Source organism: Mobula birostris, chromosome 24 (genome assembly GCF_030028105.1).
Source record: "Mobula birostris isolate sMobBir1 chromosome 24, sMobBir1.hap1, whole genome shotgun sequence".
NCBI classification, from domain to species: Eukaryota; Metazoa; Chordata; class Chondrichthyes; order Myliobatiformes; family Myliobatidae; genus Mobula; species Mobula birostris.
Window position 1 is genome coordinate 50,101,136 of NC_092393.1, and position 23,863 is coordinate 50,124,998.

The 23,863-nt window shown below is 38.0% G+C and overlaps 1 protein-coding gene across 1 annotated transcript in view; it reads left to right on the forward strand.

Moving 5' to 3' along the window:
• The window catches only part of LOC140187260 (dynein axonemal heavy chain 17-like), a 193,767-nt gene that overhangs the window by 59,448 nt on the left and 110,456 nt on the right, over positions 1-23,863 (forward strand). Inside the window, exons 14-22 of the mRNA XM_072242393.1 lie at positions 3,776-3,862; positions 4,238-4,390; positions 6,440-6,688; positions 7,808-7,930; positions 8,657-9,004; positions 10,110-10,201; positions 13,429-13,555; positions 17,687-17,839; positions 20,130-20,255. Of these exons, the coding sequence (XP_072098494.1) occupies positions 3,776-3,862; positions 4,238-4,390; positions 6,440-6,688; positions 7,808-7,930; positions 8,657-9,004; positions 10,110-10,201; positions 13,429-13,555; positions 17,687-17,839; positions 20,130-20,255 (1,458 nt within the window). The remainder of the gene's footprint in view (positions 1-3,775; positions 3,863-4,237; positions 4,391-6,439; positions 6,689-7,807; positions 7,931-8,656; positions 9,005-10,109; positions 10,202-13,428; positions 13,556-17,686; positions 17,840-20,129; positions 20,256-23,863) is intronic.

Sequence of the window (23,863 nt, forward strand, 5' to 3'; positions counted from 1 at the left end):
GTTGTTATTCCCTTGGTTTTCCAAATTAGAAAGGCCTTATCCAAAATTGATGGTTTAAAAAAAATTTAAATATATACTACTAGAAAGAACAAAATTATTAAACAAAAAATCTGCAAAACTGAAACCAAATTCTTAATGTATGTTTAATAATGGGATTAAAGTCTTGTCTACTAATCTTAGAAAACAGAAAGGGAAGAGGAGCTCCCAGTAAAGAGGCCAAAGAGAACCCCTCCACCGAGTTTTCCTGCAAATCCAACCATGAAGGACATTCATGTATGTCAGAATAATGAATCCAAGAAGTAATATATCGAATATTAATTGCCCAATAATACATTCTAAAATTTGGCAAAGCCATACCACCGTCCTTTTTAAATTTCTGCAATAAGGGTTTACTCAACCTAGGATTTTTATTATTCCAAATATAAGATAAGAATATAGAGTCTATTCTGTCAAAAACGTTTTAGGAACAAAGGAAGGAACTGCCTGAAATATATATAAGAATTTCGGTAGCACTATCATTTTAATAGTATTAATTCGACCTATTAATGATAATGTCATAGGTGACCATTTGGAAAGCATCTGTTGGGTGTAATCAATTAATGGAAGAAAATTATATTTATACAGGTCCTTAAAGTTTTTAGTAATTTTAATACCAAGATAAGTAAAGTAATTTTTAGCAATACTAAAAGGTACTTGATGATATTGATCCGGGTAATTATTAATGGGAAATAACTCACTTTTATGTAAATTAAATTTATATCCAGAAAAACTACTAAATTCAGAAAATATAGATAACATAGAAGGAATAGATTTCCTAGGATCTGAAATATAAACTAACAGGTCATCTGCATACAACGAAACCTTGTGTACTTTGTCCCCTCTCTTAATACCCTGAACAGTACTGGAATCTCTAACAGCAATAGCAAGGGGTTCTAAAGCCAAGTTAAATAATAGGGCTAAGAGGATATCCATGCTGAGTACATCTGTATAATCTAAAGTAAGGGAAGTGTGGAACTCCAAACACAGCATGATTTGCTTTTGACTTTTCCCATTGAGCAGCAACCTCTTAAATCTAAAAGTCAATTTTATATACATGGGGACAGGTCAGGCAAATTATTGGCTGGTCAATTAAAAGCAAATATGGCTAGAAGACAGATCCTGAAAATACGAAGACCTGATTTAACGGAAATGGTAGATCCTTATTAAATTAATAAGGTATTTATGGATTTCTACTCTAACCTTTATAAATCTGAATTTTCAGACAATATTACTTTTATGAATAGATTTTTGCAAAAATTGAATGTACCTAAAATTTCTATCCAGGATATGAATATATTAGATGCACCTATTAAACAAGAAAGAAACAGGTTCATCTGAATGCGCTTGAGGAGAAGATGGCGGCGCGACGCAGCGTGCAGCAGCCACTCCTGTGATGAGTATCTGTTATCTGTCAAGTAGGGTGCCGTGCACGATCCTGATTTGATGGAGACAGACGTGAGAGTGCGGAGGAACATCTGGTGAAACTTCTGAAATGCCTGTTTTGCTGCCGCTGCTACTGTGTGGTCCTGAATCTTGGGAGGGGAAGGCCCCGAGTCCTTGGCTTTGTTTGTTGCTCGGCAGCCAGGGAGGGGTTGATGCGCTCGGCAGGGATGGTGCTCGGTGTCGGAGGGCTGGTCAGAGGCTCCGAAGTTCTCCGACGGACTCAGAGTCGGCTGTGGTCGGGTGCTTCCAGGGTGCTGCATGGGCAAGTTTGCAGCGCTGGAGGTTCACGGCAGGGAGAGTTTCTCCCTTCTACCGTCTGTGTGAGATGATAGCTATCGGAACTTTGAGACTTTTTTTTACCATGCCCATGGTCTGCTCTTTATCAAATTATGGTATTGCTTTGCACTGTTGTAACTATTATGTTATTTTTTTGTCAGTCTTAGTCTTGGTCTGTCCTGTGTTTCTGTGATATCATACTGGAGGAACGTTGTATCATTTCTCAATGCATGCATTTCTAAATGACAGTAAACGAAGACTGAGTGTCCTCATAATCTAATCTAATCTAATCTATAGACCAATCTTTCAACTGAATGTGGATTTTAAAATTCTTTCTAAGATATTGGCTAATAGACTTGAGAATATTTAACCTAGTGTTATTTCCAATGATCAAACTGGATTTATTAAAAATAGATATTCACATTTTAACATTTGAAGATTATTAAACATTATTCACTCTTCTCCATCTAAAGAATCTGAATGTGTTGTTTCTCTTGATGCAGAGAAAGCCTTTGATAGGGTGGAGTGGTCTTTCTTATTTGAGGTTGTGGAAAGATTTAATTTTGGTCCGGAATTTATTTCCTGGATCAAATTGATCTATCAAGCCCCTATAGCTGCGGTTATAACTAATAATCAAAAATCTTCTCCAATAATTTCTCTACAACTGCTGTAAGACTCACTGGCCTGTAATATATTGATTTGTCTCTATTGTTGTTCTTAAACAGAGAAGCAACTTTGGATTTTTTCCAGTCCTCTGGGATATCACCTGTGGTTAAAGAGAAAACAAAGATCTCTGTTAAGGCATCAGCAATTTCTTTTTGCCTCTCTCAATAACCTGGAATAGATCCCATCAGGCCCTGAGTACTTATCCACCTTAATGTTCTTCAAGAGGTCCAACACCATCTCCTTCTTGATATCAACATACTCTAGAATATTAGTATACCTCTCCTTGATCTTACTATCTTCCATGTCTTCTGAATACTGATGTGAAGTACCCATTTAGTACTTCACACACTGGTTCCAGTTCCAGACATAAATTTCCTTTTTTTTCCTTGAGTGGTACTCCACTCTCCCTAGTTACCCTCTTATTTTTAATGAATTAATAAAATGCCTTGGGATTCTTTTTAAATCCTACTTGTCAATGACATTTCATAACCCCCTTTAGACCTTCTGATTCCCTGTTTTTCCTGCTTCCCTTATGTTCCTGAAAGGCTTTATCTGATTCAGCTTCCTATATAGGAAGGATGTGTTAGCATTGGAAAGGGTACAGAGGAGATTTACCACGATTTAGAGAGTATGCATTATGATCAGAGATTAAGGGAGCCAGGGCTTTACTCTTTGGAGAGAAGGAGGATGAGAGGAGACATGATAGAGGTGTACAAGATACTAAGAGGAATAGATAGCGTGGATAGCCAGCGCTTCTTCCCCAGGGCACCACTGCTCAATACAAGAGGACATGGCTTTAAGGTAAGGGGTGGGAAGTTCGAGGGAGATATTAGAGGAAGGTTTTTTACTCAGAGAGTGGTTGGTGCGTGGAATGCACTGCCTGAGTCAGTGGTGGAGGCAGATAGACTAGCGAAGTTTAAGTCTACTGGACAGGTATATGGAGGAATTTAAGGTGGGGGCTTATATGGGAGGCAGGGTTTGAGGGTCGGCACAACATTGTGGGCCAAAGGGCCTGTACTGTGCTGTACTATTCTATGTTCTATGTTCTATATATCTTACATATGCTTCCTTCTGCTTTTTGACTGGATTCGGTCATCCAAGGTTCCCAAACCTTGCCATATTTGTCCTTCTTCCTCATAGGACTATGTTGCCTGAATTCTGATCAGCTGGCTTTAAATGACTCCCACATGTCAGATGTGGTCTTCCGTATTAACTTATAGAATGAGGGGAACACATTGGTATTTAAATCTATGAACTGGGATTTTCTTTAAGCCTTAAATGACAATTAAGATATGAGAGTAGGATGTACTTGAATAATAATTTACCTTTTTATGTTCTTTTTTTTTTGCAGATTAACCAACATGGTTTTAGGCAAAAATTTAAATTAAAGGCTCCTTTCAAGTATGACAATCCAAACCCATATAAGGCTTTAGATAAGGTAATAATTTACATTTTTGTCAGTTGACTTGAAATTGTTCTGCACCATATGATTCTTTCTCAATAATAGCAAGGTCATTATTTGAAAATATTGAACTCAATGTTGAGGCTTGTTTTCTGCTCATCCATTCTTGATTGTTTCACCAGCTCTATAAGTTCATAATTAATGGAATTATTTTTCCTATTACCATTTCCTTCTCCCAGGAAACTTTCCTTGATATAACCTCTTCTATGTGTTATTGCTCCTGTGCTGTTCTTCTTTTGTTTTACAGTACCTTCTCTAGCTGGTTTGTACTCTTTCTTTATTTTCTTGTTGACTCTATTGTACAAGTTGTCTTTGAAAATACTAAAACATTTTTTCCGCATACCTTTATAGGCTCAAAGGAAAATTCTTGCTATGGAAGATGAATTGCAAACACTGTCACAATCAGCTGCACTGTTTGAAGTTTTAGTTCCTGATTGCAAACAGCTGAAAGCTTGCCGCAAAGAAATTGCATTATTGAAGGATCTGTGGGATATGGTTATTCTCGTAAGACTTGTGCATCACTTGCATTAAGATTTATAATTTTGATCAGTGAATTGTTTATTACCATTTGTGATGTCTTTAGAATGGATTCAATTTTGAAATTAGTCAACTGAGGGAAGAATTTGTTGTGAGTGTTTCAACCAAGAGGTAAACTTGGCAATGTATTAACATGTGGACAATTAATGTCTCTAGGTCTGTATTTGTTGAAGTAAGTTCAAAGTATGCGGTGTTACCTTGTCATAATGACTCCTCACCAGCTTGCCGGCATGGGTATTAAATGTGAATATACCAGCAGTGCCCAGATCCTGAAAATAAATATTAAGAAAACTCCCTTTGCTGTCCATTTCCTTAAAAACCTGCTATCTTTTCCCTCAGGTGCCTACCACATTCCATTTGGAAACCCCTGATTAATTCTGTTTCCATCGCCCTTACAGATAGTGAATTCTAGACTGTATTCACTCTATATTAAAAAAAAGTTTCCATATACCACACCCCTCCTTCGAAAAAAAAGGAATCTATGCCTTAAAGTACTATTGAACTATTTGCTAAAGGGAAAAGCTTCACTCTATTCTTTCATAACCAGCCATGATATTTTATGTCTATTTGAAATCCCTTTACACCCCTTAGAGAATCATAGAAAATTTATTATAGGACAAAGATAATTCTGCCTATCATATCTGTGCTGGTTAGCATCTCCCTCCCCTTCCCACTTTCAAATCTCTTACTAGCTCTTCTTTCAGTTAGTCCTGACGAAGGGTCTCGGCCTGAAACGTCGACTGTACCTCTTCCTATAGATGTTGCCTGGCCTGCTGCGTTCCACCAGCAACTTTTATGTGTGTTGCTTGAAATTCCAGCATCTGCAGATTTCCTCATGTTTGGTTAGCTTATTCTTACTTTTGTGTATGAGCTGTGTAAGCTCATAAGCTATGGGTCTTGGACATAAGTGAGGACTTTTTTAACGTGATGAGAGTGTTCATCTCTTTTATCTCTACTAATCAACTTCTGGATAGAAAAATGGTCCCTTTTTATCTTTCTGTTAATTACTTCAAACTATGACCTCTGTTTTTTGACTCTGACTCAGCCTGCTAAAGGAAGTAGATCCCTTCTGTTTACTCTATTAAGGCTCCTTGTGATTTCATACACCTCAATTGTATCTCCTTTCAGCCCCACAAACTTCCCCTCCTCCTCCAAGATGTCCACCCTTTCATAGCTAGAATTTTCTCCTCCTGATAACATCCTTGTTAGCCAGATACAGCTGCACCTTCCCTTGTATCCTCATATTTTCCCAGCAAAATAGTGAGCAGAAATGTTCGCCTTACTCTAATTGGGCTCTGACATATTTCGTATACAGTTCCAGAATAATTTCCATGGTCTTATACTCGGTGCATCAATTAATAAAGGAAACACACTGCATACTTTATTATCTATCTTCCTTACCAAGAGTTTGGGGTTTTTTTTTTGAACTTCTAATAGTATGTGGAAATATAATTTGAGATCTCTGATTTGCTTCACAACACTAATCCTTCCATTTAGTGCATCTATAGAGGGGAATAAACAGTTGGCATTTTGGGCCAAAACTCTTCATCGGGACTGGAAAAGGTGGGGACAGAAGCCAGAATACGAGGGAGAGGAATACAAGCTTGCGGGTGATAGGTGAGACCAGGTGAGGGGGGAGGCTGGGTGGGTGAAGTAGGAAGCTGGGAAATGATAGGTGGAAAAAGTAAAGTGCTGAAGATGAAGAAATCTAATAGTAGGGGGCTGGGAGTAATTTCCAGAAGTTAACAAAATCTATGTTCATGACATCAGGTTGGTGGCTACCCAGACGAAACATGATGTGTTGCTTGTCCAACCTGAGTTTGGCTTCTTTGTGACCATGGACTGACATGTCAGAATGGGAATGGGAAGTTGAATTGAAATGGGTATCCTCCGGGGGGTCCTATCTTTGTGGCGGATCGAGCAAAGGCCCTCGATGAACAATTACTGTATAGCAGAAAGCTGATATTCTTAATCTGATAAAAAACAACATATTTACAAATGGTCTCCAATTTTCAGGTCAGGTTAACGATTGATGATTGGAAGACAACCAAGTGGAAAAACATTAGTGTGGAGAATATGGATTCAGATTGCAAGAAATTTGTAAAAGACATAAGAACAATGGATAAAGAGATAAGGCCATGGGATGTTTATTCAGGACTAGACAATTTAATTAAGAACACCATGACTTCACTGAAAGCTGTAAGTGAGTTGCAGAACCCAGCAATAAGAAGTCGTCATTGGCAACAACTCATGCAGGCAACTAAGGTACTAAAGAAGGGAATTTTGTAATCTTTTACAAAATCTTACAAATGTCATGCTGCAAACAATAATAACTTCCACTCAGAACCTTCTGTTGACTGGAGCAATTGGATGTGTTATATGGCAGTCTTGCATTCTGTTCCTAATTCTTATGGTTATTTTTATACCTTTAAATGTTCTTTAGTTCTCTCTCAATATAAAGTGGACATTTTCACTAACTTGCTCAGAGGTATCTTTTAGGCTAAAGTGTGCACTGCACTGGCTATTGTGGGATTGATAACATTGAGCAAAGTAATTGCAGGACAAGATTACAAAAACTGTCTTAATAGGAGTACTCAGAATTTAAATAATTATTTTTCAGACCGGTATCCTTGAATTTCCCAATTGAGAATACTTGTCTCATATTCTGTTACCATCCCTTTGAGCTCAGCACAATGTTGAGAAAGGTAAATGTTGGTTTGCCGACAACAACAGCACCATTGCAGTTGTTATCTTGCCCAACAGATCCTACTGTTTCTTATACTTGTTATGTACATATATATTATTTTCTTTATTATTTCAATGAATATTTTACTATTATAAAGCAATCTGAGCTTGCAGTTTGTAATTATACCCACACCATTGATAAAAGGGATGTACAGGTATTAGTTGCACAAACTCATGTATTTGGAACAAGTTAGAATCATAGGAGAGACAACATCCAGTTCATAATCTTGCTTACATTCCCCATATGAATGAAACGTATGATCTGTCCATTTCTTGTAATTTTGGTGCCATATTGCATGCGAAGTTCTAGCAATGTTGTGTTAGCTAATCTTGACTGATACTACAGAATGCAAATGTTGATTATATTTTCAGCACAGCAGACTTAAGATGAGAAAATCATTCATGCTTCCTGCTTTTGAAGCCTGATTGTGAAAGTGTGTGAAGGAATCTGCTGTGAAACGTCATAAAAGCCAAAAGCCATTGGTATTCACCAACTTTGCCTTACTATTTGGATGAGAGTACTTGCAGCTAGATGACGTAAAGAAAGGAGGAAATTCATTTTGAATGAGAGAGAAAACTGATTTTAAATGTGTGGAGAAATTATGGATTTAAAATTTACTTTATTTCATTGTTTCACAGGTCAATTTTGTAATGTCAGAGGAAACAACTCTTGCGGACTTATTGAGTCTGCAGCTGCACAACTTTGAAGATGAAGTGCGCAATATTGTGGACAAATCTGTGAAAGAGTCTGGAATGGAGAAGGTATTGGATTCACTTCATTAAATAAGAGATAAACAGGAAGACTTGTAACTTTCAAATTTTAGTGGCCATACTAGCCAAAAAGTAAAGGAAAGATTTGGAAAAATATGTACTCTGTAAAAATTCACAGAACCTGTGAGTTTATGCCCTTAACTGTTGAAGTGTATACCCAAAATGAGAAGTTTAACAGTGGAAATGCAAGTACATAAATCTTCTCTTTGTAATTTAACGTTCTGTTAAAAAAAAGTTTGATCAAGATGCATTTCAGTCACTGGGCTCTGTTTGAAGGCTAACAAAAGGCAGCCTACAGTCACTAAATAAAAATTGTCACGTTACATATAACTTTAAAAGTTACTAAATACAGTGGGCACTGCTAAAACCTTTTGGAGCAAATTTCCGCACCACTTACAGTAAAGCTCTATAATTGAGGCTTGATGACCTTTCCTTGAGTTAGATCATTTGGATCCCATGTTAGAATGGCTTCCATCTATCCTTGTTCTCCCTCTCCTTTTGGTCTTCAGTGGGTCTTGGTGCAAGTTGTACAATGCACTGATAGAAAATAAGCATAAAAAGGCAGGATTCCAAACACATTTTATTGCTATCATAATATTTGCACTGTGCCTACTGTAGTTATTTGTGTATATTTGAAGGAAAATCGAGCATCAGAAATATAAGTCAAAGATCAGTTAATTGTAAATTATTTACAGACATGAATTCTCTATTTTACAGGTGTTGAATCAGCTGGATAACATTTGGAATGTCATGGAATTCGAACATGAACGTCATCCCCGGACAGGAATTATGTTGTTGAAAAGCAGTGATGAACTTGTAGAGACATTAGAGGACAATCAAGTACAGTTACAGAACCTAATATCTTCTAAATTCATTGCATATTTCCTTAAGCAGGTCTCCAGCTGGCAGAATAAGTTGTCCACAGCAGACTCTGTCATTGGTATCTGGTTTGAAGTACAGAGAACTTGGATGCACCTTGAGAGTATTTTTATAGGTTCTGAAGACATCCGTACTCAGCTGCCTGAGGATTCCAAGCGCTTTGAGTCTATTGATATTGATTTTAAAGTAAGTTGGCTTTATGGATAAAAACATGCTTCTGTGAAATCTTGATTATACTTTGCCATTTCATTTCTTTCACTTCAGTGTAACCTTGGGAATGAATAAGTAAATGAAGTATAGATGGAGGTAATAATTGCAAGCAAGAGATTTAACACAGAAAGCTAAATGAACGACCAATGCTTCTTCCAAAGCAAAATATTCAAATACACTTTGGAAATGACAATTTTAAACTTCTTAGGCCAGTGAACTGGCACATTCAGAAATACAAAATTGAATTACTTATTTAAGCAATGAATTTTGAGGTAGAATTTACTGTAACTGATAATTTTGACAGAGTTTGCTCAAAAAACAGATGATTCCCCTCCAGCAATGCATATATCATTATAGAAGTACCTCATAAATGTTAGATCATTGTTTTATTGCCATTCATGTTGTTGATTCTATTTTAATTTTTCCATTTTTGATGCTATCAAAGTTATATAATTCTCAAATTAACAAAGTTTTATATTTCATATACCTATTTATATAATAATTGTTTCAAAAATTTAATTCGTCAGGGTATGAAGTTATTTTTCAGTTAAGTAAAGAGTGTTAAGCATTGCTGAAGAGGGATAATTGCTTAGAGCCAAAGGTGTTGTTTGCTTTGCTTAGGGGCTAAATTAGTTATCTCCTAAGAATAATTATGAGCTTCATGGGACATCAATAATTTTCCCGTATTATTTCTGATTTGGGAAGCACACCAAATTTGTGTTTCTTGTTCAATTATAATGATTTCTGCAACACTGTTCATTGCATGCTCATTTTCGTACTACTTTAAGTCAGTAGATTTCCTTTAAAGGGAAGACACTTTGAAGTTAGATCAAGATTAAGTTGAATAGAAAAAAGGAGTGCTATATAGGTGGGAAGGTTAGATTGATCTTAGAATATGTTAAAATGTTGGCACAACATCGTGGACCAAAGGGTCTGTACTGTGCTGTAACTTTCTTTGTTCTGTAAGACATGCTTATTCTCCCCATTTATGATGCAGTGTAATTAATGTAGGTATAACATTTCCACTGAACCAATGACCATGACATGACTAGATAGCCAATTACCATTTTTTACTTTGCAGGAAATCTTGGCAGATGCAATAAAAACTCCAAGTGTAATCGAAGCAACAAATAAACCTGGTTTGTATAACAGATTGGAAGAAATACAGGGACGGTTAGTAATTTATTAATTTTTACAGTTATATTAATAAAGCATTTTCTTTTGCTCTCTGTCATTTCTGGAAAGAACAACCTGATATATTCTCTTTGGCTTAGTGATAGACAGAACAGGAAGATAAATACATGGATAAAAGTCTGGGTGTGGAGTTTCCATCTCATGAGTTATTGGAAATAAGTATGAGGACAAGCTTCACCTGAACTGAGGTGTCCTAAGGAAATACTAAATAGGATTAAGATAAAGGATGTAGTTAGAATATTTGAAAAATCAATACACAAAGAATTGGACGACAGTAAAACAGAGCAGGATTTATAGAGAAAGAAAAGTAAGTGGGATAGCTGTATGAATTTTTATTTTATTTATTTTTTATTTAGCGATACTGAGCAGAATAGGTCCTTGCAGCCCTTTGAGCTATGCTGTCCCAGCAACTACCCAACAATCCCTATTTCACCCTAATCTAATCATGGGATAATATATAATGACCAATTAACCTACCCAATGGTCTGTGGAAAGAAACCGGAACACCGAGGGAAAACACATGCATTCTCTGAGGAGGGCATACAGACTGTTTATAGATGATGCCAGAATTGAACTCCAAACTCCAATGCCCGTAGCTATAATAGTGTCACACTCTCCTATTACAGTAGTGTGATAGCATAATGGTAGTGGAGTAAAAGAACATAACTAATTAAAAAAACAGTATTGTCAAAGGAGAAGAGGAAATAAATGCTTTAATTTGGGTGTTTAATGAATGAAATAAAAGTAAAATAAGAAATTGCAAATGCAATTATAAACTATGAAAAAGGAATTAAGCAAGAAGATAAAATTCAACAATCCCAAAATAACTAGAAATAAGAGTTAGAAAATGGAATATTTCTACTTAAGTTACTCCACTTATGTTAGGATTGGTAATGTTAAATGTGTAGATTCTTGGCATGTTTAGTTCAAAGTTAATTTGTTATCAAAGTACATACAGTGCATATAAAAAGTATTCACCCCTCCCCCTTGGAAGTTTTCATGTTTTATAGTTTCACAACATTGAATCACAGTGGATTTAATTTGGCTTTTTTGACATTGATCAACAGAAAAAACCTCTTTTGTGTCAAAGTGAAAACAGATCTCTGCAAAGTGATCTAAATTAATTACAAATATAAAACACAAAATAATTGATTGCATAAGTATTCACTTCCTTCAAGTCAGTATTTAGCAATTACAGCCTTGAGTCTGTGTAGATAAGTCTCTATCAGCTTTGCATGTCTGGACGCTGCAATTTTCCCCACTCTTCTTTACAAAACTGCTCAAGCTTTGTCAGATTGCTTGGAGGTTGTGAGCGAACAGCCTTTTTGAGATCCAGCCACAAATTCTCATTTGGATTGAGGTTTGGGCTCTGACTGTGCCACTCCGGGACTTTAACTTTGTTGCTTTTAAGCCATTCTGGTGTAGTTTTGGCTTTATGCTTGGTGTCATTGTCTTGCTGGAAAACAAATCTTCTCCCAAGTCGCAGTTCTCTTGCAGACTGCACTAGGTTTTCCTCCAGGATTTCCTTGTATTTCGTTGCATTCATTTTACTCTATACCTTCATAAGCTTTCCAGGGCCTGCTGCAGTAAAGCATCTCCACAGCATGATGCTGCCACCACTGTGCTTCACAATAGGGACTGTGTTTTTGATGATGTGTGGGTTTGGCTTACACCAAACATAGTGTTTAGTCTGATGGTCAAAAAGCTCAATTTTTGAACTTTCTTTCAGCTGACTTCAGAATCTCCCACATGCATTCTGGCAAACTGAGATTTCATGTGAATTTTTTTTTCCCAACAGTGGCTTTCTCTTTGCCTCTCTCCCATAATGCTGCGACTGGTGAAGCACCCGGGCAACAGTTAGTGACTGCACAGTGTCTGAAGTTTGTAACCGCTCCAGAGTTGTCATAGGTCACTTAATGGCCTCTTTCACTAATCCCCTTCTTGTACAGTCACTCAGTTTTTGAGGACAGCTAGCTCTAGGTTGATCTACAGCTGTGCCATATTCTTTCCATTTCTTAATGATGGACTTAACTCTACTCCAAGTGATATTCTGTGACTTGTAAATTTTCTTGTATCCTGACTTGTGCTTTTCAGTAACATTTTCACGGAGTTCCTTGGAGTTTGGAGTGGTTTTTTTTTGTCTTCATGGTGTGGTTTTTGCCAGGATATTGACTCGCCAGCAATTAGACCTTCCAGATACAGGTGTATTTTTACTACAATCAATTGAAACACCTTGACTGCACACAGGTGATCTCCATTTAACTAATTATGTGACTTCTAAAACCAATTAGGTGCTCCAGTGATGATTTGGTATGTCATATTAAAGGGGGTGAATACTTATGTTATCAATTATTTTGTGTTTTATATGGCCTACTTCTGCTCCTATGTCTTATGGTATAACTGGGGAAGTTGGAGCATAAACATCAATAGTTCTTTGGTGTCCACATTTCCGAGGATCTCACCTGGTCCCTGAACTCCTCCATCCTGATCAAAAAGGTGCAATAGCACCTTTATTTCCGGCAGAGCATGAAGAAAGCTCACCTCTGTCCCAGGATACCGACAGACTTTTACAGCTGTACCATTGAGAGCATACTCACCAACTGCACCTCAGTGTGGTATGGCAATTATCCTGTATTGGACCGCAAAGCTCTCCCTTGTGTGGTGAAAACTGCCCAGCGGATTATCAGCACCCAATTACCCACCATTGAGAACATCTACCATAAACGTTGCCTGGGCAGGGAGAAAAGCATTATCAGGGATGCATCTCACCCTAACCATGGACTTTTTACTCTCCTCCCATCCGGTAGGTGCTACAGGAGCCTCCGCTCCCGCACCAGCAGGCACAGGAAGAGCTTCCCTGAGGCTGTGACGCTGCTGAACCTCTCATCACAGTGCTAAGCAGTATTGCATCCGTATTGTACTGTCTCAGTACTTTTATATTTGTGTGCTGTAGCACTTTTTTAAATTCGTGTTTATTTTGTAAATAACACTATTCTTTGCATTTCTGGTCAGATGCTAAATGCATTTCATTGGCTTTGTATCTGTACTTGGCACAATGCCAATAAAGTTGAATCTAATCTAGTCTAATCTAATCAATTGTGACCAATTGGATTGAATGATCTGGTTCATTGTTTTAGACTTAAGATACAAGACTTTAGACTAATGCTTTTTATATAATCCTTCTATTTTCTGTGATTTCACTGCAGTTTGACTCTTTGTGAAAAAGCTTTGGCGGAGTATCTTGAAACAAAAAGACTAGCTTTTCCTAGGTTCTACTTTGTCTCCTCCGCAGACTTGCTTGATATATTATCAAATGGTAACAATCCTGTTGAGGTGAGACACTTCAATTTCTTTTTTTCAGTGTGATATTGTGTCGTATTCCTGATAGCATAATCCTCAATAGGGCACATTATATTATACAATTTGCTTCCATGTACAATTATCATTTCCAGTACTCAGCTAAACTGTCATACTTTAATTTAAAACCCAATTGCTTTTCTACCTTTGGAGGTAAAGGCATATTAATTATCTCCAGCTGTTAGTGCCAAAGCATCCTTGCAATTAGGATAGGATTATTTTTATACCATATTCTGTGGGGACTACATATATTTAATGCACAGATGCTGCCTAAACTACTGAGGGTTTTCAGCAAATTCTATTTCTGTTTTCAGATTTCCAGCATTTTTTTTTGACTTTCAATGGCAGTTAGACTTTCATTTTGCAACATATGGGAATTGCTTTCTGCTCCTAAAGATAAATGATAATATCAGAACTATCTGTTTGCCAGAGTTGTCTGTTCAAATTGCTGAGAAGAAATTAAGCAAAAAGAGCAGATTATTGGCGGTGATTGTAATAGCTGTAATTTAATGATAAAAGTATGTAGTCAGATCTGGGAACTCAGAGCAGATTTGGGTATCTTGTGAGAAAATGAAAGGAGAGCTATTTTGTGGCTATTTCCTGTGTGTTTTAACATTGGTTTCAGTTTCTTTCTTCTTTAATTGCCTTGAGGTTGGCTTTTGCTTTGGTTAAGGGGCAAGAATTTGTGCAATTGAAAAGCTGCCTATTTTTGTACCATTAATTTTCCATCATCATTTTCAGCTAGCAATAAAATTGGTCTGTTCTCAAGGTATATCAGCACCTGGTTTTAGCAATCCAACACTGAGATTCACAATAGACTCTAGATTAATAAATATCTGCAGAATAGGTTTACAATAACTGTTTCTGGACCTGAAACTTATTGTTATTGAAGGTTTTTGAAGATAGCTGCAAATCTGTATGATGTTGCTTTTTCAATTATATCTAAAGATATTCTGACCTTTCATTAAGTAAAAAGTTGAAACTATTTGGGACATATTTAACTGTCTTTTTGTATACTGAGCACATTTATAAATCCTGAAAATTACTGTATAATATAACTTTGAATGCGATCTTTGCCATAATCAAGGGTTTTCTCTAATTTTTTTCATGGTTAGAAGAGGAAGTAGATAATTAGAAGAAAGAAATGCAAAGCATCTCAGCTGTAAACAGGGCAGTCAAAGGCAGTAATGCTTGCACGAATCTTTCTCTTCACAGTATTTAGATCTTTGGCAATATTCTAGTTCTTTTTCAGTGAATATTGCAAAACTGAAGAGACTGTAATATATAGCTAACTGCCAATATCTACATAATTTTGCAAACTATAGTTAATGTGGCACTTGTCCTCCTTTTTGGGTCTTTCACAATTTTTAGATTATGAGAACACTCAGTCTTTTTATTGTCATTTAGAAATGCATACATGCATTAAGAAATGATACAATGTTTCTCCGGAGTGATATCACAGAAAACAGAACCACATAATTATAACATATAGTTACAGCAGTGCAAAGCAATACCATAATTTGATGAAGAACAAACCATAAGCACAGTAAATAAAGTCTCAAAAGTCCCCGAGTCGATCGACTCCCAAGTCCCCGATAGCAGGCGGCAAAAGGGAGAAACTCCCTGCCATAGACCTACAGGCACCGTCAACTTGCCGATGCCTTGGAAGCAGCCGACACTGAGTCCATCCGTCCGAAAACTTCGAGCTTCCGACCAGCCTCTCCGATACAGCCTCCCGAGTACCATCCTCTGCCGAGCGCCTTCGACCTCGCCCCGGCCGCTGAGACACGCAAAGCTGAGGATTTCAGGGCCTTCAGCTCCGGAGATTCCGGTTACCACACAGTAGCAGCGGCAGCGAAGCGGGCATTTCAGAAGTTTTCCAGATGTTCCTCCGTGCTCTCACGTCTGTCTCCATCAAGTCAGAATTGTGCATGTTACCCTACTTGACAGATAACAGACATCACCATCGCAGTGGCCGCACGCTGCCGTCGCGTTGCCATCTTCTCCTCCTCCATTGCAGATGGTAATGAAAGCAGTATAAATCATCTTTATTGAAAAAAAGATAGTATTGGTTGAGTGAATCCAGTAGTGTGATATTGGATGGCCACAAATGTTAGAGGCTTGCTGTATGTTACTCAACTATGAACAGCAACAAAGATAAGACACAGAATAATGCAGGTGGAACTTGACCATGCCTGAGAGTAATACTGATGAGAATTAATATTAGTTTTTTTAAATACTTGCGACTGTAGGAATTTGGTTGAAGATAATTAGTGCTTAATTATGCAAACAGTGGCCTGCACCAGGAATAATCCCACCATTTATTTTCTATTACTCGCACTTTCTAAAAATATTCTAAATAGTCTTGCTTGAAGAACGAGATTAGCACCTGAGTCAGTAGATGCTCCACATGATTTAATCAAATAAATTGCAGAAAGCCTCTGGTCCCACACCACCAGGTTCAGGAACAGTTATTTCCCTTCAATCATCAGGCTCTTAAATCAGAGGGGGAAAACTCATCCCAACTCTGAACTGGTTCCACAACTTATGGACTCACTTTCAAGGATTCTACAACTCATGTTCCTGATATTTATTACCTATTGATTTATTATTATTTTTTTCCTCTTTTTGTATTTGCACAGATAGTTGTATTTTGCACATTGGTTGTTTGTCCATCTTTGTTATGTGTGGTTTTCACTGAATTTTTTGTGTTTCATTTTATGTACTGTGAATGGCCACAAGAAAATGAATCTCAGGGTAGTATATGGTGACATACATGTACTTTGATAATAAATATACTTTGGAAATGTTCGCTTTCAACTATACTAAAGAACTCACTTTACAACGAACCGTGCATTAAAAGATCCTAAGACAGCGTTATGAGGAGTCTTAACCATTTCTAGTAGCAATGAATGATGGATCTGTGGCATATTCTCCTTGGGTTTGCTACAATTTGATCTAGGTCTTCTGATGTACCTAGAAAAGAGGAATATAGATAAGGATTAACAAGAAACAGCAAGAGTTTGGATTGAACAATTGCTTTCTTCCAAGCTAAATGAAATGAAGTATATGTTTGTCAATGGAGTTGAAATGTGAATGTTCTTTTTTCCTGGGTCACTCCCATAAAACCTGCTTAATGATTGTTCTCCACATTCCCCCAGGGAGGAAATACAATGGTCTATGGGAGTGAAATGGGAAATACAGACTATTTACAATGGTGTTGTATAATGAAAACTCTTGATTATCCTGATGATATGCACCATAATAGAAAGAAAGTATAATCTACATGTCTTAGTTTTGAAGTTTGTAGCAATTATTCCAATTACGTCAAAAAACTTTGATTAATTCTGTAAATAATGTATTTTACATTTGCTTGAAATTTTGTTCACTAAACATTTCTGTGCCTGGAAGATTTAGTCTCACGTAGAAAGTGCCATTTTTAAACAGGTACTCCCTTAATGCAGTAGAATTTGTTAGAGCTGTTTAAAAGTTGGAGACTATTCCTGTTCTTATTACTGTGATAATTTTTTTTTCTTGAATTCTACACTCTTTTTGACTGCACCACAAACATTCAACACTGTAACAAGGAATGAATGGGAGTTGAGAGAATTGTAGATGCTGAACTCTTGTATTTACAACAAGGTCAAGGTGAAATGTGTCTTTGCAAATAAGGTGGAGGAAACATTCTTGTGTTGCTTCTCCTCTCTTAATACCTAGATCCAAAGCTACTGGTTTGAGTTTTGTGTTTTAACTTTTACTTAGAATGAGAAGGCAATTCCTAACTTTTCTGTGTCTCTTCGTAAATCCTTGGACCGACAAGCATTTTAATTGACTCCCCTCCCTTCCTTTCCCCTTATATAGCAACAATTAGATCAATTAAAGTACAATCAGATCATATTAATGGCCTGACACCAAATTTAGAGTTGATCAAGTAAGGCATATTTTAGACATACTTGTGTTTCAAACATCTGACAGAAGTCAGGTGAAAGAATTTGAGAACATTATTACAGTATCATTAAATACATACATGCATTTCTAATCAGCACAAGTTTGTATTTTCTTGAGAAAGTAAGATATTATGGTGGTTAATACTTTTTCATTTAATAGGTGAGCCAACATTTGGCAAAATTATTTGACAGCATGGCTAAACTGAAGTTCCAAATGGATGCTGATAACAAATTGATGAAAGTTGCAATTGGCATGTATAGTAAAGAAAATGAATATATGCCTTTTGATAAACTGTGTGATTGCACTGGTCAGGTAAGTGGCCGTTAATTTATTGTAATGCAATGATCACTTGGTAAGATGACAATATGTAATTACTTCTGTTATGTTCTACACTTGTTTAAACGTGTACATATGATTATTCTGAAACCTATTTGCATGCCTTATTTTACTTCTGCAATGCAGTTCAACGAATGTTTAAGCGATGTTAGATTTCATCAAGTCCTATACATCTAAACTGGTAAATACTTGCCCAGGAACATGACGCTAGCCTTATGCATTTATTTTATTCACAAGCTCAAAAAGATTGATATTTAATAAATTGTTAATAGAATAGAATGTGCATCATTTCTCTGTCAGTGAATCTTAATGTAGCAAAACAACATTGTGGGTTACTCTAAATATATTTTCAAAAGTTATACATAGTGCGGGATGCATAATTGCAAGGTTCACAGAACTACGTTGTCTGGTTTAAGATTCATATTTATTAATCACTTGTTCCTAAAAACATACAAATGCGTCATTTGCGTTAACAGCCAACATATCTGAGGGTATACTAGGGGCAGCCCACAAGTGTCACCACACATTCTGGCACCAATAGAGCATGCCCACAATGCTTGGCAGAACAACACAGAACACAACAAGCAACAAAACAACAGGAGAGCAAGCCCCATTCCTCCCTTCAACCCACACACATGCACACAGACCTCCAAACCCGGGTCAGCTGTCTCCAGCCTCCAGTGGACTCAGACTCACAGACTTTGGGCCTTCAACTTCCCCAGCGGTCTTGCAGAGATTTGCAAACTCAGACTCCAGCCAATTGGCCTCAACTTCCTCAGGCTTCAATCCTCAGCATCAGCCCCATGACCTGCTGATCACTGAACAATAGACCTCAAACTCTGAACTCACCGATGACAGGTCTCCTTACTCTAGGCCTTGAACGGTTGTCTCACTGATTTGCAAACAAAGTCATTGGACCTTGTTCCTCCTGCCTACATGGAATTATGATTCCAAAATTCTCCAACAACTTGCTGACCCGGGGTCCACCCCGGTCTGTGGCCCAACATCTGACTATGGATATTCCATGTCTGCTTCACTGGTCTTTGAATATTGAGTAGATGTTTAGACTCCACCCTGACCTCTACTTCTCCACATTCCTGTCACTAGACTCTAACCTGACCCCTAACAGCCCTCTTTGTCCCAAAAGCCTAACTGATATGAACCTAACTGATGCACCATCAATAACTCCAAAAGACTGGAAGTAGAGTAAATACTGAAAGGCTTTTATTAGCAGTAAAATGTGACCTCCATCATGCTGAGTATCTGCCCCTGGACTGAGGAGGAGGAGCAATGGCGCAATTGCTTTTATTCAGGGATCTGTGGGAGGAGCCACAGGAGCAGTCAGCAGAGGGGCGTGTCCAGACAGGTAACCCAGATACAACATATATATGGTTTACCGCACTAACAAAAACCTAAATCTGAGCCACGACCATGACAGTTATCATTCATGATGTTTATTCTCCCTTTAGGCTGCAAACACAGTGCACTAGCCCAAACCCCAACTCCCTAACATTTGCAAAGATCATCTGAGGACCACATTTACTGAGATTTGCGCTAATACTAGATTATCTGATGATGTTCGAATTGCAATTCACTGGCAAAGTGGTAGTGGGAAGGTTTGCCTGTAACGTTAACCCTCTCCTTTAAACATACTTTATGGATGCTGTTTGACTTATTGAGTATTGTCAGTTTTATCTTTAATTTCAGGTTTCCAGCACCTCACTGTTTTATATTGCACAGTTCCAACATTGTTTCACTGTTCTCTCCTCTCTTCTCATTTATCTTCTTTCATTTCCATCTTCCCTTAGCGCAAAAGGTATGATATACAAGCCTTTGCCATGCTCTCTTAGATAGCCCACTACAATTGGTATCATTCAGTCTCTGTTGGTCTTTAACCTATCTGACAATCCATTTGTTCACTTACCTGTTCCCCTTTTCTGCAATTTAAAATGTTTCCTAAGTTTCATGAAAAGTAATTGACTTGATGTATTATTTCCATTTCATTTTTTTGCTGATGTTGCCTGCCTGTTGATATCTCCATCTTTTTTTATTTCTTTTCTAAGTTCTAGCACTTGCAGATTTTCACCTATTCTCCACTGTATTTCCCTGCATTTTAACTGTGATTACAGTTTCAATAAACCTAGTTTCTTGTGACAGACTAGATATGAAAGGCACTGAATAAATTAATGTTATAATCATAGTTGTACATATTTGTCCCTCATTCTGTTTATTTCAACATTTTTTTTTCTATATTCATTGTTGCCAGGTTGAAATTTGGTTAAACCGACTATTAGAAAGAATGCGTGCCACCTTGCGTCAAGAAATTGCTGAAGCTGTAGTAGCTTATGAAGAAAAGCCAAGAGAACAATGGATATTTGAATACCCTGCACAGGTAATTTTAGGAGCAAGTGTCACATTCCATTGGTTAAGTTTTACTAGGAATATGTCATAAATTGCAAAGGTTTCTAGCTAAAGGACAAAGTTAACAATATATCACGGAGGTGATTTTTTGGAAGACCATAACCAATCCCAAGTAATTATATCTTCAGTCAATCACTTTAGGACCATGCTTTGACCTCACCAATTCCTATTGATGTACCATAGAAAACATCCTATCCAGGTGCATCATGGCTTGGTATGATAACTGCTTTGTCTATGACCACAAGAAACCACAGAGTTGTTGACACAGCTCACTATATCCTCCCCTCCATGGACGCTGCCCATACTTCTTGCTGCTTTGGTAAATCAACCAGTGTAATCAAAGACTCCACTCACCCCGGACATTCTTTCTTCTACCTCATCCCATTGGGAAGAAGGAACAAAAGCCTAAAAGCACATATCACCATGCTCAAGGACAGCTTCTGTCCCAATTTTTTAAGACTGTTGAATGGTACAATAAGATGGACTTTTGACCTCAAAACCTACCTTATTGTCTACTTGCACTGCACTTCCTCTGTGATTGTGACACTTTATTCTGTACTCTACTGTTTTACCTTGTACTACCTCAATGCACCATTGTAATTAATTGATCTGTAGGAATGGTATGCAAGACAAGTTTTTTACTCTTGCTCAGCGCATGTGACGATAATAAACCAAATTGCCATTTCTATGCAAACTACCAGATGCTAGGGACTTGTCTGCCTTTAGTACCGTTAATATTGCTAATACTTATATTCTAGAGGAAATTATTGATTCAAGTTAAAGTTTTGTCTCACTAAGTACCATTTCCCCTAAACCCATTTTATTTTTCCCACATTCCGATCAAGGATTGCCTTCCAGTTTCAGTCACTTGTCTACAAACTAAAGGTAACTCATTCATCAAGCTACATATATTTGAGACATAGCAATAAATTTACACATCACAAGGAAAATATGAAAACTCTACAGACTGTACCAGTCATCAGGATTGAATCTGGGCACTGGAGCGGTAAACCGTAAGGAAACAGCTGAATAATTTGCATCACTGTGTAATTTGCTGGTTTCTATATTGGGATTCAACTATTAGAATTTGCATCCCAAGGCAAGGAAAGAATGGCCGGGAATTTGTAGTCAGAGTTAAGCATTGCTAATGACTGCAAAGAACATTAGAATCATTCTTTCTTTCTTTCTTTCTTTTTGTTTTTCTTTTTGTCACTGTTGGTTTGGTGATCGCTTTGTGCTTCCACCCGTTGCACGGGCTTCTGCTTGCATACCTTTGCAAAGTGATTTCGAATGCCACACACCTTGCACACCTGTTCGTATGCTGGGCATTGTTGCTTGTCTCTTGCATGTTCCATGCCACAGTACTTGCAAGGGTTCACTTTGCTTCTGTGGCTGTTCAAGGTGCCTTTTGCTCTGGCTCCACCACCAGCACTAGCCTTCTTGTCCAGGATGCTTTGAACCTTCCTTGTTAGTACAAGGTTTAATCCTATGGACAGTAGCATCTGCAGTTGTACTGAATGCTTGTAGGTGTCATTCAGCCATTTCTTTGCTTTTACAGATGTCAATGCAGTCATTGAGCGATAGCTTTCTCTCTTGTGACAGACGTTTTCTGGTTTGGGAGTCATTAATGCCCAGTACGATCTTGTCTCTCAGCAGACTGTCTGACATACACGAGCAAAAATTACATGTCTTTACAAGAGATCTAAGGCTGGCAAGAAACGATTCAAAGGTCTCACCTTGTTCTTGTTGCTGCTTGTTGAACAAGTACGGTTCATGTGTCTCTTTTTTTCTCACCAATAGCATATCTGTCAAATGCAGCTAAATCTTTTTGAGGTCTTGGCCTTCATCCTCATCTGCGAACACAAAACTGTTGTAGACCTCAGGTCCTGACAGTCCAATTGTACGCAAAAATAATGCTGTCTGGTATGCTGGAACCTGTTTGTGCAGTTGTGCTATGACGCTGTAGTTAATCCACATCTGCAGCCGTGTCTTCCATTTGTCTATCACTCCATGGTTGACCGTCACGGCCCCTGCAGGCGAATGCCGCTGACTGGGGGAAGACTTCTGCCCCGACCGTGGGTCCCCGGTACGGGGTCGCCTGCGGGTGCTGGGTGCCGCTGAAATTCTGCTGTCTCACCTCCAGACATTGCTACTGCACCCGTCTCTATTTATGGCTGGTTGCTTGTCTCGGTCAACATTTTTCTACTCTTACACTCACCCTCTGATGTTTCAGAGTTGCGCTATTATTATGCTGCCAACTACAAGTCAAAAAAATCGGGTGCTGCTGTTGAAAAAAGCAATTTTCCAAGCCCCACCGCTGCCACAATGTTTCGAGACAGATATTTCAGATAAAAACCAGAATCATACTTTCTAAAACATTACTTATTCATTCATGGCATATGGGTGTTAATGGCAACGCCCCTTGTCCTTTCCTCATTGCTTCAGATTTTAAAGACAGTTGAGTTAGCCACATGTAAGACAGATTGGTTATGAATGCCAGACTTTCTTCCCTCAAGGACATTAGTATATCATATGGGTTTCAGACCTTCCAGTGAGTTGCTGGCTTCCTTTTTCCACCTGACAGACGCAACAGTCCCGGGTTTTGTGGTGAGTGGTAGCCAATGCTGTCTTGCCTGCTCATCTAGTCTGACCCTTACCTCGGTGATCCAGCCAGCAGGTTCACATTATTCCGTTTATTATCAGAAAATGTATATAGTATATTGTATTTAGACTTCCCAGATATCCACGAAAAACAGAAGAACCCCAAAAGAATGAACGACAGAACAATGTTAGAACCTTAATGCACCTCTTTTCCCTCACCTGCGTAAGCAGCAGCAAAGCAGCAACCTCTCCCTCCCCCACCCATATCAACAAAAAAAGCATCAGTGCCCACCACCCACCAAGCAATAGCAAAGCACCCAAAGGGAGACCATAATCTGCAGTCAACAAATACTATTGTTAACCTGACAGTTCTCTGTCTCTGTCTCTGTCTCTTGTGTGTCTCTCTGTCTCACATTTCAACAGGGGACAGAGAGATGTCACCCATTTCACAGCGAAAGGGGAGACTCACAGTTGCTGTTACGTCGCCGCATCGCTTTTTATTGCGAGGTTCTCTGACTCAAGAATTGGCAGCAAACTCTCCCCACCAGAGAGAGAGAGTGAGAGCGGTTGCTCAAGTACAGAGAATTCTCAAGCATCTGCTGCCACAAAATCCTGATGTTCCTTCTCCTGCGACGCTTCAGGAATTGCTAAATCAGTCCAGAAAGGTAATCAAGACCTGTCCACAATAATCTCCCAATATAACTTTCTATTTTTTTGAAATACAATATTGGCAGAGTGAATCTGGGATATTGTATTAAATTTGACCACCTGATAGCAGGAATGCTATTTTGCTCTTCAAATGTATTATTCATTTATTGGGTTTAAAAGGGACATAGCAGGACCATCTACATTGCGATTCAAAGAACCTTCCTGACTGCTAATCTTGCTAGCTTCATTTACATTGTAAGAAAAAGACTGGAGTTAAGAGCTCAAATAGCATGACCACTGTACATTCAACAGCCGCCTTGCTGGAGCGAA